The sequence below is a fragment of the Nicotiana sylvestris genome, chromosome 9 (genome assembly GCF_000393655.2).
Source record: "Nicotiana sylvestris chromosome 9, ASM39365v2, whole genome shotgun sequence".
NCBI classification, from domain to species: Eukaryota; Viridiplantae; Streptophyta; class Magnoliopsida; order Solanales; family Solanaceae; genus Nicotiana; species Nicotiana sylvestris.
The window spans coordinates 187,451,708-187,470,050 of record NC_091065.1 but is presented as its reverse complement, the minus strand read 5'-3'; the positions used below and the strand labels follow the sequence as shown (position 1 = coordinate 187,470,050).

Sequence of the window (18,343 nt, the reverse complement as noted above, 5' to 3'; positions counted from 1 at the left end):
AACAGATTTAGCTATATATCTAGGTTTTTGTGAGCTTTGTCTTCTTTTCCTTCCGAGTCAATAATTTTATTTTTGAATTGATTTTAGGTACGAAAATGGCTCACAATAACGAGCCCATCAGAAATGTGCCATTAGGGAAGGAAGTGGATGATGATGCCATGGATGAGGTTCCTCTTGAACCTCAACCTAATAGACGAGGCCGTCTGCCTCACGATAATGTGCCCACCCCTCCCCCACTTCCACCGAGAGTGGCAGCCCACCGACAATTACCAAACGAGGGTTATGCAAGTGCTATAATCCCGCCCCGCATTAGGGCGGCCAACTTCCAAATCACCAACGTGATGCTTACACTACTTAAGCAACGAGGATTCTTCACCGGGGCTCCGAATCAAAATGCCTACAAGTATCTCAAAGGGTTCATCGATACCTATTGGGGGGGAGCAAACAAACAAATGTCTCTGAGGATGCACTGAGGTTGAGGCTATTTCCCTTTTCTCTACCGGGAAAGGCATTGGATTGGTTAGAGAGGTTGCCCAATCATTCCATCCACACTTGGGATGAGGTGGAAGTGAAGTTCATTTCCAAATTCTTTTCTCCGGGACATATGGCGAAGCTTCGGGATGAGATTCTTGCTTTCAAGCTAGAATCCAATGAGCCATTGCACGAGATTTGGAAAAGATATCATACCATGGTTAAAAAGTGCCCGAACAATAATATGACTGAGGCCATGATCCAACAGACCTTCTATAGGGGGATCAATACAACTAATCAATGTGTGGTTAACCAACTCGACGGGGGGGGACTTCATGAACATGCTATATGCCGAAGCTTATGAAATTCTTGATGAGATGGCGGATACCTCTTCGGCATGGTAAAATAGTGCCAATGCTCTTCAACAAGTTTAAGGGCCGAAACAAGTGCATGTAATGGAAGGTGTGAATATGATGGTAAACAAAAGATAGCAACAAGGTCAACAAATGCAAAACTATCCGGAATAATTTATGCAAGAGGATAGTGGTTATGATCTAGGTAATTCATTCAAAGAGCAAGATGAAGAAGTTCAATATGTCAACAATTATCAAGGTCAAAGAAACAATGCTCAAGGACAAAATCAACAACAATAGAGGTCACAAGGGAACCAAGGTAATTGGAACAACCAAAACCACCAAGGCAATTGGAGTGGTGGCAATCCTAATCAAGGCAATTGGAACAATCAAGGCAATTGGATTAATCAAGGCAATTTGGGTGGCAACGATCAAAGCAATTGGGGAGAAAATAACCAAGAAGGGTGGAACAACAACAACAACCGGGGGTCGGGTTTTCAAAGGCCCCCGACAACCGAGAAATCCATCTCCCTATCCTTCTCAAGGCCAGATCTCTTATTACAATGAGATGGGTAGATTGAAAACATGTTTAAACAGATGATGGAAAAGAATGCCAACTCCGATGCTCAATTAGCCTCGCACAACACTTCTATTCGGAATTTGGAGGTTCAATTAGGCCAAATCTCACAAGAGTTGAACACTCGTCCTAAGGGGGAACTACCTAGTGATACGATGGTGAATCCGAAGGGGGGGGGGGATAATACGGGACATGCTATGGTCGTGACTAGTAAAAGTGGAAAAGGTGGAGATGCAACCACCTCAAAGCAAAGAAGGATTGTGGATAAAGATGTTGTGGTGCAAGAAGATAAAATCCCAAGCAATGTGGTACAAGCTAATAAAGAAGTGAAAATTGATATTGATGAAAGTGTGGAGGAGACACAAGAAGAAGTGAACCCGTCTAGGAATACGTGATAGACATGCCGAAACCAGTAGTGCCAAAGGCCAAGGCACCAATGCCAAGGCCTCCTCCTCCATACCCTCAAAGTCTTGCAAAGAAAAATAGTGAAAACTAATTCAAAAGATTTATTGATATGATGAAGAGTTTGTCAATTAATGTGCCATTGGTTGAGGCATTGGAACAAATGCTGGGATACGCAAAATTCATGAAGGATTTGGTAACCAAAAAAAGATAAATGAATTGTGAGACCATCAAGATGACTCATCAAATAAGTGTTTGTGTGCACTCAATGGCTCCGAAGTTGGAAGATCCGGGCACTTTGACAATCTCTTGCACTATTGGGAGCGCCGATTTTGCCAAAGCATTATGTGATCTCGGGAGAAGTATCAACTTGATTCCCTACTCGGTGTTCAAAACTTTTGGAATTAGGCTACCAAGACCCACATCCATGAGGTTGCAAATGATGTATCAAACAATGAAGAGACCTTTGGGTATTATTGATGATGTATTGGTTCGAGTTGACAAGTTCATCCTCCCAGCGGGCTTTGTGATCCTTGATTGTGAAGTGGACTACGGGGTGCCTATCATTTTGGGTAGAACTTTCCTTGCTATGGGAAAGGCTCTTGTTGATGTGGAAGCTGGTGAGCTCACTTTCCGGGTGGGTGAACAAAAGGTGGTCTTCCATGTATGAAAATCAATGAGGCAACCAAATAGTAATGAAGTTTGTTCATTCATGGATTTGGTGACGGACATGATTGTTGATGATGCTAGTGCCACAATGAATGTTGAAGACAAATTGAAAGCCATTTTTCTCAACCTTGATAATGATGAGGAGAGTGATGGCTATGTGGAGTGTGTAAATGCATTGTAAGGCATGGGTTCATACACTTATGAGCCCCGAAAGCTATCTTTGGATCTTGAAAATCGGAAGACTCCTCCAATAAATCCCTCAATTGAGGAGCCTCCTACCTTGGAGTTAAATCCATTCCCCCCATCTCAGATATGAATTCCTTGGCCCTTCTTCTACTCTACCAGTTATCCTTTCTTCTTGCTTAAATAACATGTAGGTAGAGTCTACATTGGAGGTGATACAAAGGAGAAAAAGAGAAATCAGATGGGCTTTGGCAGATATCCGGGTCATAAGCCCCGCCTTTTGTATGCACAAGATTATTTTGGAAGAGGGTGCCAAACCCTCCGTTAAACATCAAAGAAGGCCAAATGAAGCAATTCAAGAGGTGATGAAGAAGGAGATAATCAAGTGGTTAGATGTCGGGGTTGTGTACCTTATTTTCGATAGCTCATGTACCTCTTCGGTGCAATGTGTCCCAAAGAAAGGGGGCATGACTGTGATAACAAATGAAAAGAATGAATTGATCCCAACAAGAACCGTCACTGGGTGGAGAGTGTGCATGGACTATAGGAAGCTCAACAAAGTTACTCAGAAAGATCGTTTCCCTCTTCCATTTCTTGACCAAATGCTTGATAGGTTGGCCGGACGTGCTTTTTATTGCTTTCTTGATGGATACTCCGGCTATAACTAAATCCTTATTGCTTATGAGGACCAAGAGAAGACCACTTTCACTTGTCCCTATGGTACTTTCGTATTCTTGCGGATGCCTTTTGGGTTATGTAATGCATTGACAACTTTTCGACGATGTATGATGGCTATTTTCACCGACATGGTGGAGGACATTCTTGAGGTCTTTATGGATGATTTTTCTGTGGTTGGGAATTCATTTGAAGATTGTTTGAACAATTTGGATAGGGTATTGGCTAGATTTGAGGAGACTAATTTGGTGTTGAATTGGGAGAAGTGTCACTTTATGGTCGAGGAAGGCATTATCCTCGGCCACAAAATTTCAAAGCATGGTATTGAGGTCGACAAGGCCATGATTGAGGTGATCTCCATACTCCTGCCCCTACATCCGGGAAGGGTGAGGAGTTTCTTGGGTCATGCAGGTTTCTATCACCGATTCATTAAGGAATTTTCCAAGGTGGTGAACCCATTGTGCAAACTTTTGGAGAAGGATGACAAGTTTTATTTCAATGAAGATTGTATGAAAGCATTCGAGTTGCTTAAGTTCAAGTTGACTACTATTCCTATTATCACCGCAGCAGATTGAAGCTTGCCTTTTGAGCTCATGTGTAATGCTAGTGATGTTGCGGTTGGAGCAGTGTTGAGGCAAAGAATCAACAAAATATTCCATCCGGTATACTATGCTAGCAAGACTATGAATGATACCCAAGTCAACTACACAGTGGCCGAAAAGGAGCTACTTGCTATTGTTTTTGCCATGGAGAAGTTCTAGCCGTATTTGATGGGTACTAAGGTGATTGTTCATACCGACCATGCGACACTTCAATATTTGATGAGAAAAAAATATTCTAAGGAAAGGTTGATGCAGTGGACGCTTCTGTTGCAAGAGTTTGATCTAGATATTCAAGAGCGAAAGGGTAGTGAAAATCAAGTGGCGGATCACTTGTCCCGGTTGGAGGAATAGGGGAGGCCAAATGATGGCTTGAGATCAATGATTCCTTCCTCGACGAGCAATTGTTAGCCATTTCAATGACCGGGATGACATGGTTTATCGATCTAGCCAATTATCTTGTGAGCGACATTGTACATAATGAGTTCTCTTCAAACCAAAAGAAGAAGCTCAAACGGTATTGCTTGGATTATTATTGGGATGAGCCGTATCTTTTTTGGATATGTACCGATGGTGTGATCCGGCGATGTGTGCCGCAAGAAGAACAAATGGGGATTCTTGAGGCTTGCCACTCTTCATTGTATGGTGGTCATCATGGTGGAGCTAGAATGGCTACAAAGGTTTTGACTTGTGGATTCTATTGGCCTACCCTCTACAAGGATTCTAGTGAGCTTGTCAAGCATTGTGATGAGTGCCAAAGAGCCGGTGGGATTTCTAAGAAGAATGAGATGCCCCTTACCACCATTTTAGAGATTTATATCTTTGATGTTTGGGATATTGATTTCATGGAACCGTTCATGAGCTCTTGTGTGAACACCTACATTCTAGTAGCAGTTGATTATGTGTCCAAGTGGGTCGAGCCTGTTGCTTTTCCCAACAATGAATTAAGGAGTGTGGTGGCATTCTTAAAGAAAAACATCTTTACGAGGTTTGGTACACCAAGGGCCATTATTAGTGATGGGGGTTCGCATTTTTTCAACAACGCTTTTGATACTTTACTCACAAAGTATGGTGTCACTCACAAAGTATCGACCCCCTACCATCCTCAAGCAAGCGGGCAAGTTAAAGTCTCAAATCGGGAGATCAAGTGTATTTTGTCAAAGACTGTCAATACCAACTGGACAGATTGGTCAAGAAAACTTGATGATGCTCTTTGGGCCTATAGGATAGTTTACAAGACACTGATTGGGATGTCTCCATATCGATTGGTATTTGGGAAGGCGTGCCATCTTTCAGTAGAATTCGAACATAAGGCCATGTGGGCTTTGAAAAAGTTGAACCTTGAGTGGGATATCGCAGCAAACCTAAGGGTATCACAATTGAATGAGCTTGATAAATTCCGGTATCATGCCTACACAAGTTCGTCCCTTTACAAGGAGAAGATAAGTACCTCCATGACAAGTACATCCACAACAAGCAATTTAAACAAGTTGAACTTGTGCTATTGTTCAATTCCCGGTTAAGGATGTTTCCAGGCAAGTTGAAATCTAAATGGAGTGGCCCCTTTGAAGTAGTAAATATAACCTTTTGGTACTCTAGATTTGAAGAATAAGAATGATGAGGTTTTTAGAGTCAATGGGCACCGGGTTAAACAATATCTTGGCAAGGCTGATGATGGCCACATTGTGGCGGTTCTTCATTTCAAGTTATTGGTAATATGTGTTGTGCCGCGATATTAAATTATGCACTTCTTGTGAAGCAACCCATGTCTTTTTCTTTCTTTTATTTTTTCTTTTTTAGATTAGATATGTTTGGTTTTGTGCTAACTAGTTTTAAAGTGTATACAGGAATGGGTGTGCATGGCAGGGACTGTGTAAGAAAAAATTGCCTAAGTGTCAAAATGCATGGTCTCTGAAGTTAGGCTGTTAAAAATGCTTAAGGAATTGCGGCCACACACATTTTTTTGCGGTCCGCACTAATACTGCGGCCGCACTCATTTTTGTGCGGTCCATAGCGAGACTTCTCAAGGGAAGGTAAGGAGTGCAGACCGCATCAAAATTATGCGGCCGCACTCAGTTAAAAATCTGGGGCCCACGGGTAAAAGTATAATTAGGGCTTCTCTCATCTTTTTACACTTTTTGATCTTCTGAGACCTGAAGCTAAGCTTGCAGAGTAAATTTCCCCATTGCTCTCAAATTTTCTATCATTTCATCACATGCATCTTCATTACTGGTATGTTAATTCCACCTATAGATTCTTCATCTTTTGTTTTGTTTTGTTATTTGATTTAGGGTTACTTCCATGCCTAAAAATGTCAACGTTTAGTTGTTTTTGCTTAGAATCATGTGGGTAGCTTCTTGAACGTTAATTGGGGTCTGGGTAAGTAGTCAATGATGTTTGATTGCTAAAACCATGTCGATTTGAGAACAAAATTGCATAAACCCTAAAATAGTGCCAGTGATATTTGAATTATGCGGTCGCACACCACTTTTGTGAAGTCCGCACTAGAGGTTATGCGGCCGCACATACTTTTGTGCAGTCCGCAACCCTCTTATTTATGGAAATTGTGTGCATGAATTGTGCGTCTGCACTCCGCAGTGGGCTTGTACGGCCACACTCATTTTTGTGCGGTCCGCACTGATGAAACACCAGAGACCCCAGTAGTCTGAACCTGGGGATGTGCGGCTGCAGTCAAAATTGTGCGGTCCGCACTCTTGGTTGTGCGACCGCACTCACTTTGTGCGGTCCGCACTGGGCAGTCTGCGGCCACACTCACTTTTGTGAAGTTCGCACTGCCCTTTCTGAGACTGTTTTGCTACAACTTTCAATTATAATTATGTACATATTATGAGCTTCAATTGTAACTGATTTTTAGTTCTTATGTGTTTCAGAAAATGGTTCGATCACGTGGAAAAGGAGATATGTCAAAAGGGAGGGCAGAACCCTCTCGAGGCCGGGGTCAAGCTAGAAGCAACCTCCCTCTAGCAATCCAAAGGGCAATAAGTAAAAAAGCCACAACCAATAGAGCCCCTGATACCTCCGAGACCACTGAGTATGTCCCCTACATGGAAGTTTCTGAGGGTAACTCCGTGCAAGCACAACTGGAAGCCCAATCACAACAACTCCCAGGGAGATTTTATTTGGTAGATGAGTCTTCTTCAGCTGCCAGTTAGTCTGAGGGTTCAGAAGAGGGTAGTTAAGATTCTGAACCCTCTTCCTCACATGCTCCAATCAACCTAGACGATGATGATGATGTCCTAAATGATGGTAGAGGGGGCGATACTGCAGTGGCAGGTTTAGAAAGGTCGAGGAGGCTAGAGATATGGGAGGACAGATTTGTTAGTGCCAATGCCTTCTCAAAGTTTAGGGAATGGTGGCCACAGATGTCGCTCAATCTTGAGCGATAATTTTTTATGAAAGATTTGAACAAGCACAACCCCAATGTCCTTAGGCAATTCCAGGAGCGGAAATGATAGAAATGGTTCACCAACAGCATCATAGATGCAAATGAGTACATGGTCAAGGAATTCTACTCAAATGTTGCTCACATTAAACAGGGAACTAAGGTGACAAAAGTGCGGAATCTAAAAATCCGCATTGACTCCTGTGCACTGAACACATATGTGGGGTTTGAAGAAGTGAAAGCAGTGCAATACTTGGAAAAAATAACTATGGGTGATGAAACTCATCTGTGGTTAGCTAAGATTCTGGCAATCCCAGGGTCAACACCTCTGTGGCTCACATCAGGGGTTCTAATTGTCCGGGCCACCCTAAACTTTGAAGCAAAAAGGTGGCAAACATTCGTGTGTAGCCGCATTGACCCATGCCTCAATAAAACATGCTCCCACCTCCCCATGCAATTTTTGTGGCCTCGATTATGGCTTAGTTTTCGATAAATGTTGGTGCCATCATGTCCACCAACATCACTTTAGCTGTCTAGAAGGGTGAGAGATCCTATCCATACCCGAACTTCCTCACAGAATACTTCAAGGATCAAGGGGTGGAGCCGAAGCATTATGACACCGAGGTGAAGGCCAAGAAGCCTTTCTCATGGTACCACCTCCACGGAGCTGACAACCCGAAGTTCAAGGGTAAAGCTACTACCTTTGCTGGCCAGTCTGAGGAGCTAGTAGTAGTTACTGATTCAACTGCCGAGCCTTCCACAGCAGTCAGTACTTCCACTAGGACAACATCCATGCCACCTTCATCCTTTGGACCACCAGCTTCTGCGAAATTATTAGTGCCATTACCATTGCCAGTTTCCTCTACTTATCCTCAGACTGTGCTGCGAGTCTCCCAGACATTGGCGAGTCTCAACAACTGGATGCAGGAAGCTTCTACAAAGCTAGCTGATAAATATAGTGTCGTTGCAGCACAATCCTCAGCCCCAGCAGAGCCACAGGTACCTACGTCAGTGGAGGAAACACCGAAGAAGATTATGGCCGAATAGAAAACTATCATGGATAAAGTGGAGGCACAAGGAAAAGTTATTAAAGATTTGGGCAAACATGTCAAGAAGATGCGGAGGTCTCAGGCATCAAAGAAGTCGGTGGATAAGCTGAGAAAAGAGATTGAGAAGATTACACTTACCGGTGATTTACCATTGGACCTGCTCATGGAGACAACATTCCTAGTAGCACAAGCACCACCAACAGCACCTGAGGCACCAGAGGCACTAGCCGACGAGTCTGAGGAGCTAGTTGCCACTTCCCACACTATTGAGGAGATAATTCAGTTGCTCAGCAACCCAGTTGTCCCTCAGCCTGGAGATGATGAGATACAGTTGGAGACAGAGGGTGCTGAGGATCCCATGTAGACTGAGACCACATAGGGAGTTCTCTTAACTCTCTACCCTTTCCCTGTTCTTAGTTATGTTAAGCATTGAGGACAATGCTTATTTTCATTTGGGGGATGGTCTATTTTGATTATTTGACTTTGACATTTGACATTTGGGCTGTAATAACTCTGATACTATTTTCCTTTCATCTTTATTTTCCTTTTGATATGTATATGTTCTCCCCATTTGATGTAGATATTCATTCCCCTTATGTATATATTCATTTGACTTCAGTTTGTATATTTATTTATCTCGTTTTCCGTAGTTTATTTCATAGCTTCTTTAGTTTGTTTTTCCTTAGTAGTATAACTTCTTATTTACTTTAGTAGCTTCTTTTTACGTTTTGAGTAAACAACAATCCTTTGGTTTTCTTAACTCCATGGTTCTTTTAAAAGGTGAATTATGTGTGAACTGGGTAGCTCTTCCAACGATTGATGGCGTGACAACCTTCTTAAGGGATTGCGTTCGTTTTCTTTTATGTTTTGGAAAATATAGTAGTAATGAATAAAAGGGGTCTCAAGCATGTTTTACTTGGTACCAACACATTTACCTATGATCATATGGTTAAAAACAAGTTATTGGCAAAAAATAGCTCTAGTTGTGACTCTTTTGACTCTTGTGTTGACTTAAGCAGTCATCAAGTGGTTCAAATCGAGCCATTTGTGATTCTCAATCTTAGATAGGGTTGTTGTGGGCCCTCGACTCTGTTCTCTTTAGAAATCTAGAAGCATGAGAGGTGAGATGTTTAGTTATAAGTCCAAGTACCCGTGCTAATGGTCTATAACTTGTCCCGAATGTTTGTCTATGCGAAATTCTAAGTGTAGCTTGGTTTGAGAAATGATTGTAGGATCTCCTTGGTCCAAATTGAAATTTGAAATCTTCCATAGCCGACCAATGTGATATCCCTAGTCAACCCTTTTGATCCGAAGCCCTTTTTCTTTCAATAACCACGTTACAAGCCTTTATCCGTTTTGTAATGACCCTCTGTTGGCACCCAATCTTTCCTTAGCATTCTTGAAAAATAATATGCAAAAGCGCAAGTTTGGGGGAGAGACGAGGAGTTTGAAAGTAACAAAAAGTACAAAGAAGAGAAAGAAATAAAGAAAAGAGAAGGCAAAGAAAAGAAAGAAAGATCAAAAAGAAAAATGCCAAAAAGAAAGTGAATAAAGTGAAGAGTTGAAGGGAATTCAAAAGAAAATAAGGAGGAAAGAATGAAGTAAATAGAAAAGGAGAAAAATAAATGTCATGATCAAGAAAGAGTGACGTTACGTCTCTCTAGTTCCCTCATGGAAGAAGAAAATGACTCAAAGAGCTGATAAAGTATGAGCCGAAAAGAGAAAACGGAGTGCTTAAGGAAAGATGAAACCATTCTATTCCAACAAGTCCTACCTTGGTCCAAAAGCCTTCATTACATCCCGCAAAATCCCTACATGATTTCAAGTTGAGTGAGCTTACATTAGTGGTAATTTACATAAGTGGCAAGCTTATGGTACTTAAAGCCGGACTTGTGACGTTCTTTTTAGATGGATGAGCGAACTTTTCACAATCCTTGCTTTGAGTGTTTCATTCTAAAGTGAGACTTGCTAATGGAGAGTAGAGGAGGAGGAGTTTGGTATCCACAATAACCTATATGAAAGAATGAGTGTCCTTGATGAATAGAGTCAACTCTTGATGCTCTAGTGTCACATTAGAACTATTGTAATCAAAAGGTCAAATCATTGCGATGTTAATAATTCATATGTGTTGTGGGTAATTGTTGGTCCTAATTGATGCGTGATTGATTCACCTTAGGCTAGCTGAAATATCCCTTTTCTAGTGGAGGTGGGAATTGCCTTATTTGCTTGAGGACAAGCAAAAGCTTAAGTTTGGGGGAGTTGATAAGTAGGAATTTTGATCGCTTATTTGCTCTCTTTTACTTGCGTTTTTGCTCAAAAATGCTTAAAGGTATTCCTAGAAACTAACAAAATATGCTTACTTGCAGGAATATTGGGAAACGAGCCAAAGAAGTCAAAATCAACTCATAAAGGAGTCAAAAGTGAACAAGAACCAAAACAAGGCAAAAAGGCTAGCAGTGCATACCGCGCAATTCTAGTGCGGCTGCAGAGGGGAGATTCAGAGAGTAGTGTTCGGGCCAGCTAAAGGAATGCGAACCGCACTGAAAATTATGCTGCCGCAGGAGGTCAAGTGCAGCCGCAGTCATTATTATATGGTCCGACGGTTTGAAGAATCAGAGAGTTGTTTCAAGTCCAAAAGTAGAGAGTGCGAACCACATCACTTTTGTGCGACCGCATAATCAGAAGTGCGGCCGCACTCATTTTCATGCAGACCGCATAAGCCCTAAAGTTCCAATCCCAAATTCAAAAGAATGCGGACCACACGATAATTGTGCGGCCGCAGAAGCCCATTGTGCGGACCGCACCAGAATTATTTGGCCGCACAACCATCGTGGGGGCATTTTTGTCTGATACTTTCAGCTTAGTATAAATAGAACTTTTTATCATTTTTAGGTTAAGTTTAGTTTACAGAGGTGCACCTGAACCATTTTCTTTACTTCTTTGAGTAATTTTATACTATATTAACTTCTAAACATTAGATTTTCTTTGTTTAATCAATTATTATGCATTCCATCTTAATTTTTTCTTGTATTTCTTTATTTTTCATGAGTAGCTAAATCTTTAGCTAGGGTTGTGGCTCAACCCTAGTGTGGGTACTTAATGGGTATTTATTTTATGACTTGTTTGTGATAGTGATATTTAGCCTTGTTTATGCTTGAATTCTAGAATTAATGGTTGCAAGTATTGATTCATGACTATTTGACCTAGTCTTTACTTGAGAAAGAGAGAGTAAATTTAGGAAAACTTGATTAACAAGGAATTGGGGTGAACTCAAGAAATTAATATCCCCAATTAAATGGTTAAATCTAGAGATAGTAAGACCCTTGAGAATATATCACTTGATTTGTGCAATACCCATTTGGGCTTGAGAAAGACAAATTGCGCAAAATCACTCAAACTACCGAGAGATATAGAGTGAGCAATTACGTGTGATTGCTATATTATGATCCCATTAATCAAACTTTCACTATAGTTTATAACCCGTTAGATAGCCACCTAGGTGGAAGTCACGACCCTAGATCCTTTATCATTTGAAAAACAACCAAAACCAAAAATATTGTCTTTTAGTTTATTACTTGCAATCAATAGCTAAAGTAGAAATAGAAACAGCCAACAAGAATGTGGAAGTGCAAATTAAGGCACATTATATAATTGCATTAGGTGTATACCTAATCCCGTTTCTAATTCCCTGAGGATCTGACCCCGACTCATGTTGGGATTTATTATTGCTTCGACCGCCTCACTACCTATAATTGTGGTGTGAGTTTGGGCGAGATCAGTAAGTTAGAAGGTAAGTCTTTATTGATGTAAAGTGCAAGCAATTACAGAAGATAAGAAAAGTTGTTCGGATCCTAACAAAAGAGAAGGATCCGCAAGTACATGACCTTAACCTTTGGTCTAAGGGAGAGATGTGAAAATCGTCACTAAGTATGTTTGAAACCCGCATAGTTACCATGAGATATAAAAATTATGAAATCATGCCAGTTATGTATCATGAGGGTAATGCCATTGCACGAGACTCTAATCTTCGGAGTACGGGTCAAGACTTAGCTCATAGCAGTGCTATAAGCATTTTCAGGAAGTACCTTAAAAAGATAATCAAGTATGGGAAGTGTAGATCATGATTGAGGCAGACAAAAGAAATATGGTGAAAGAAGTTCACGGCTTAGCCAAGCTAGGAGTTCGACTTTCGGATTCTGAAGATGGTAGAGTTGTTGTACAAAACAGGACTTGTTCCTCCTTATCAGCCGAAGTGAAGGAGAAACAGTTTGATGATCCCTACTTGTTGCAGCTGAAATAGAGGATTCACAAGCATAAGACAATGGTTTTTTAACAAGGGGAAGATGATGGTACTTTGAGGTACCAAGATGGACTGTGTGTTCTACACATAGATGGATTTAGAGAGGAAGGATCATGTTAGAAGCCGATAATTTCAGCTATTCTATCAACCCAAGTTCCCCAAAGGTGTACCATGCTCAAGGAGATTTATTGGTGGAACGACATGAAAACGAACGTCGCATACTTTATGGCCAAGTATCCAAATTATCACCAAGTGAAAGTCGAATAGCAGAAAGCCAGTGTTTTACCACAAAATACACATATTCTTGAGTGGAGATGGTAAATATGGACTTTATTACAAGATTATCTCGTGCATTTTGAAAGCATGATTTGATTGGGTAATTGTAGATCGACTTATCAAGTCAATGCACTTCTTGCCTGTAAAGAACACAGATTCAACAGAAGATTATGCCAAGTTGATTCGAGAGCATTTGACGTAGAGACCTAGAGTTTCAAGTTGATAATTCGGTGTTCTGAAGGTTTCGCCTATGAAAGGTGATATAAGATTCGAGAAAAGGAAAGCTTAGCCCCAGTTACATTGGGCCTTATAAGATCCTACAAGGACCGGCTACGGCTCAATCTGCATACAAGGTGCAGAGAGTAAAGTGAGTACTCCAACTCAGTGAGTAACAAATGTAAATAATGACTGAAAGTAAGAAAACATGTAAGGAACAAGGCATTCTACAATGAAGCAGTAAAATCATTTAAAAGCAATAAACCAGTGAAAGTTAAGTACAATCCTTTTTCAACAAGTAAACAGGTAATTGACGAGCAGTTAAGGTAAAGTAAACAAATAAAAGTTCGCCCCTCGGGCATAGTATCAACAAATCCGCCCCTCGGGTAATATCTTAGAACAGTACTAGCCCCTCGGGCTCAATCTTACATCACAATGGGTACTCGCGCTCACTGGGGGTGTACAGACTCCTGGAGGGGCCCCTTACGGCCCAAGCACAATATCAAGCCACCTCGTGGCATCATCACTAGGCCTTCGGCCTCATATCAATCAAGTCACCTCGTGGCGTACATATCTCAGGTCCTCGTCCTTATAATTAGTATCAAATGTTTCCTCACAACATAGGCCCTCGACCTTATTCAGTCAAAAAAATTCTCACAAGCCACTCGGGCAATAGTAAAACATGTTTTCTCTGCCCAAAAATATCGTTTAAAAGATCATGTAAGTGTTTAAAACATAGTAAACATGGCTGAGTACGAAAATAGTGAAATATAACATGACTGAGTTCAAGTATAAAGTCAAAACAGTGAGAAAATACCAGTAAAAATCCCCAAAGGGTTCAAATAGTTGGCTCAAGGCCCATATATGGCATTCAGCCCAAATAATGATGAAAACAAGTAGATTTCAGTCAAATACGCGGTAAAAAACATCAGTCGGGATGGACCAAGTCATAATCCCTAATAGTGCACGACCCCACGCTCGTCATCAAACGTGTGTGTCACTTCAATATAGCACTACGATGTGCAATCCGAGGTTTCAAACCCTCAGAACATCATTTACAATCATTACTCACCTCGAACCGGTTAAATCTCTAGCTCGCGACACCTTTGCCCCTCGAATCAGCCTCCACTCGCATCAAATTTATCCAAAATCAGAATGAGGACGTCAAAATATGCTAAGGGAATGAAGCCCAAGCGAAAACAATCAGTAAATGGCACAAATCCCGAAATTACCAAACCCCACCCCGGGCCCACATCTCAGAATTTAATAATTTTTACACCAATAGATTACTTATCTTCCCACGAGTTCATACATATCAAAAGTTCTCAAATCCGACCCCAAATGTTCCTCCAAATCCCCAATCAAAAGTCTAAATTTCCAAGCCCTAGTTCTTTAATTTTTAGCTTAAGTTCCATGATTTTCTAGGTGGAATTCACATAATAATTGAGTTTTTAGTCCAAAATTCTTACCTCCAAATGTTTCCCCTTGAATCCCTCTTCAATCTCCTTTAAAAATCTCCAAAAATGATCAACTATGGAGGAATTAAGCCCTAAAATCGCGGACAAGACGAGCTTAAAAATATTCTGCCCAGACATTTATTCATTCTTCGCGAATGCGGTCAAACCCTCGCGTTCGTGAAGCACAAATTTACTTTGACCAATTTTTCTCCTACGTGATCACGACCAAGCCCTCACGAACGCGCTTCCCCTCCCGTGAACGTGATAAACAACTTGACCTCAAACCCAGCTGACCCAATTCCTCTACGTGAACGCGAAGCCCTTCACGTGAACGCGATGCCTCACTTCCCAGCCCTCCGCGAACGCGAAGCCCTTCTCGCGAACGCGAAGTCCAAATTCCACTGACTTCCTCTGACTCTTCGTGAATGCGAGGGTCCGCTCGCGAACGCGAAGAGTAAAAACCTGCAACTTCTGCAATTTTCTAAACTCCAAAATGATCCGATTGACCACCCGAAACTCACCCGAGGCCCCCGAGACCTCAACCAAAGGCACCAACATATCCTAAAACCTTATTCAAACTTGTTCCAATCATCAAAACACCTCAAACAATATCAAATCACCCAAACACACATCGGATTCAAGCCAAACTTTCTAAAATCTTCTGAATTCCGCTTTTGATCAAAAACCTAACCAAACCACGTCCGAATGACCTGAAAATTTGCACACACATCCCAAATGACCCAACGAAGCTACTGAAACTCTCAGAATTCCATTCCGACCCCTATATCAAAATCTCGCCTACCGACCGGAAATTGCCAAAATATCAACTTCGCCAATTCAAGCCTAATTCTACTCCGAACCTTCGAAACCCATTCCGATCACACTCCTAAGTCACAAATCACCTCCCGAAGCTAACCGAAGCATCGGAACTCACATCCGATCCCTCTAACATATAAGTCAATATCTGGTTGACGTTTCCAATTAAACTTCCTTAAAAGAGATTAAGAGTCTCAAACCTTACCAAAATTATTACGGATTCGATCCAACCAATCCGATACCACAAAATGAGGATAACGAAGCATAAAGAAGAAGAAATAGGTAAAATGGAGCGGTAACTCATGAGACAACTGGTCGGGTCATCACATAGATATTCATGCCAACTTAGTACTCAGATATTGATATCAATTCAGTACTCAAATATTCATTCCAGATCAGTATTCATATATCTATGTTAGTTCAGTATTCACGGATCCATGGTAGACTAGTATTTCACGTGTATGTTTCATGTTATACGCATTATAATGCCCTGTGACGCTTGTGTTATCCTATGATATCTGGCGGATGTTTCGCAGAAATGTTAAAGGTAATTAACCTTTCCATTTAGATCTTATATTGTAATCTCCATGTCTTTTAGTATTAGTCAGCTCGGTATTCAGTCAATTTAGTAGTCATTCAACTCATTATCTTTGCAATTCAGTAATCATGTATTCATGTAGTTTAGTATAATGTGTTCGTGATAGTTCAATATCATGTTTTCATCAAACACGTTTAAGGTCCAGAGTTAGTCGTAGTTACAGGCAGGATAATCATTCGAGGACGAATGATCCCAAGGAGGAGATAATAACACTCCGTAAATTCAGCTTTGGTGCGGATGTATTAAATGAGTAGTAATGTTATATTTTAGACATTTGAAGTTCTATAGGGATGAGTACGGGTGGAAAGAGTTGTTTTAGAATTAATACGGAGAGTGAGGTGCATAAAATTCTATAAAATCGACTAAGTTTACAAAAGGTCTATCTTCTAGTAGGATTTCGTGAACATCTGTATGGAATTTGGGAAAACGCAAACATGAAAGTTGTAGCCCTTTGAACTAGCTTTCCAACGATATATTGTGCAGCCTGAATGGATCTCTATGCAAAATGTTATGTGCATTTTACTGAACAATGCATAGTATGTGCGCCCAGGTGCATGCCCGGATGGTCCTATGCGTGCCCTCACACTTGTGGCAGTGCTACTGCCCTTGCTGCGTGTTTGGGCCTTCAGTTACATGGGGGCGCACCCCGAAAGCCGTTTGAAAATCCTTACTTCGTCCCTCACACCCCCAAAACGCAAAAACTTGCTATAGAAAGGGAAGCTCTCAAGAACCTAATTCTCCCAAGGTCCCTCCACCATCCAAGGTAAGTTCTAATGGTGATTCTAAGTTTATTCCGATTCTCCTACACCTTATTAATATGGTTAAACCCTTCACATTAGATATTCGATTGTGACTTCATTGTTGAGAAAAGAAACCCCTAGAACTCGGATTCAAGATGATTGAACTTCGAAAAGGTAATGTCTTTATCCTTTAATTGATTATAGCATTGGATTAATGATTATAGACTCTAAGTTCATGAGATACGAGTTAATGGGTTTGATAGAAAAGCTTGAATGATTATAGGTTTGGGTTGTTTGATTGTTGATTATTGGTTAAGGGTGTTGTTTATCTTATGAGTAATGAAGAATGATATTGATTATAGTAACTTGAGATTTTAGAATTATCTAGGAGCAAAAGAATGGGTTGTTGGGTGTAGAAACACCATTAATAGGGCTATGAAGTTTTACGCCCACCAAGTATCTGATAAAATGCCTAAGTAACCAAAACATAAGTATTATTGCTAATATTGAATCCCTTTGACCTGTATTGCTATAGAATAAATTTGAAAGGATTGGCGAATATTGTATTACGCTCAAGAGCCGGAAGTTAAGGTATGTGAGGCTAACTCTCTATGTTTGGGAATGTTTATGATTCTCCCTACATCTCATTCTTTATGATTGTTACGAATTTTCTCATAAAGTAATTATGCCTCAATTAATGAATAGTTATGGAACTTCTATTCTCTAGATGGCATAGTTTCATAATTTATTCAACATCTTATGAATCTCAGTATAGATTACTCAACATGTCATAAACAGTTGAAATTTCAGTTTTCATAATCAGTTCATGAATACATGTCTCAATCTAGTCCTATTCAATATTCCAATATCATGTAACTCAGTATGATTCAGTAGTTCAGCATCACATATTGCAATATGATTTTCAGTTACTGAATTTAAATCCCTGAATGTCAAATACCTGTATTTGGGCATGAGGCCGTAGTTTATACTTTATGCATGTTTGGATCGGAGGCCGTAGTTATATGTACGTATATTTAGGCCTGAAGCCGTATCTTGCGCACATATATATTGGGCCCGAGGCCGTACTTTATTTATCAGGTGGTTCATCATTAAAAAGAGGGAAGATTCATATCCTTACTTCCTTTGATTAGTTATCAATTATCATTTTGAGTTTTAATTTCAGTTTCAGTAGTTATCATTTCAGTTATCAGTTCTCAGTTATCAGCTCAGTTTTAGTTTCAGCATTTATAGTTCTTTCTTTCGGTTGCTTTACATACTAGTGCAATTCAAATCTACTGACGTCCCTTTTGCTCGGGGCTTGCGTCTCGCGATGCAGGTAATAATTTACAAGTTGTCGATTCAGAGCTCTAGGATTCTCATACCAGCTATTTGGTGATCCCGATTCTTTCGGGCATTATCATTACTTTACAGTCTTCGGTATTTTTAGATAGTTAGTATTTTCAGTACTTCATTAGAAACTTCATAGACTAGAGTAATAGTTAAATAGAGTCACTGGCTTTTTATTACATCCCGTACTTTAATATAAGGATGAGTCGTAG

General features: G+C 40.6%; 2 protein-coding genes across 2 annotated transcripts; both read left to right on the top strand.

Annotated features, from left to right (window-relative positions):
* Window positions 1-2,071: 2,071 nt before the first annotated feature.
* LOC138878721 (uncharacterized) lies at window positions 2,072-2,473 on the top strand. The gene has a single exon (XM_070158411.1). The coding sequence runs from the start codon at window positions 2,072-2,074 to the stop codon at window positions 2,471-2,473; it is 402 nt and encodes a 133-aa protein (XP_070014512.1).
* A 970-nt stretch (window positions 2,474-3,443) lies between these two features.
* On the top strand, window positions 3,444-3,905 carry LOC138878720 (uncharacterized mitochondrial protein AtMg00860-like). The gene has a single exon (XM_070158410.1). The coding sequence runs from the start codon at window positions 3,444-3,446 to the stop codon at window positions 3,903-3,905; it is 462 nt and encodes a 153-aa protein (XP_070014511.1).
* The last annotated feature ends 14,438 nt before the right edge of the window (window positions 3,906-18,343 follow it).

What these genes read in the sequence shown, in the direction of transcription:
- LOC138878721 (XM_070158411.1), top strand. Translation starts at nt 2,072, where the DNA reads ATGGCTCCGAAGTTGGAAGATCCGGGCACTTTGACAATCTCTTGCACT.
- LOC138878720 (XM_070158410.1), top strand. Translation starts at nt 3,444, where the DNA reads ATGGCTATTTTCACCGACATGGTGGAGGACATTCTTGAGGTCTTTATG.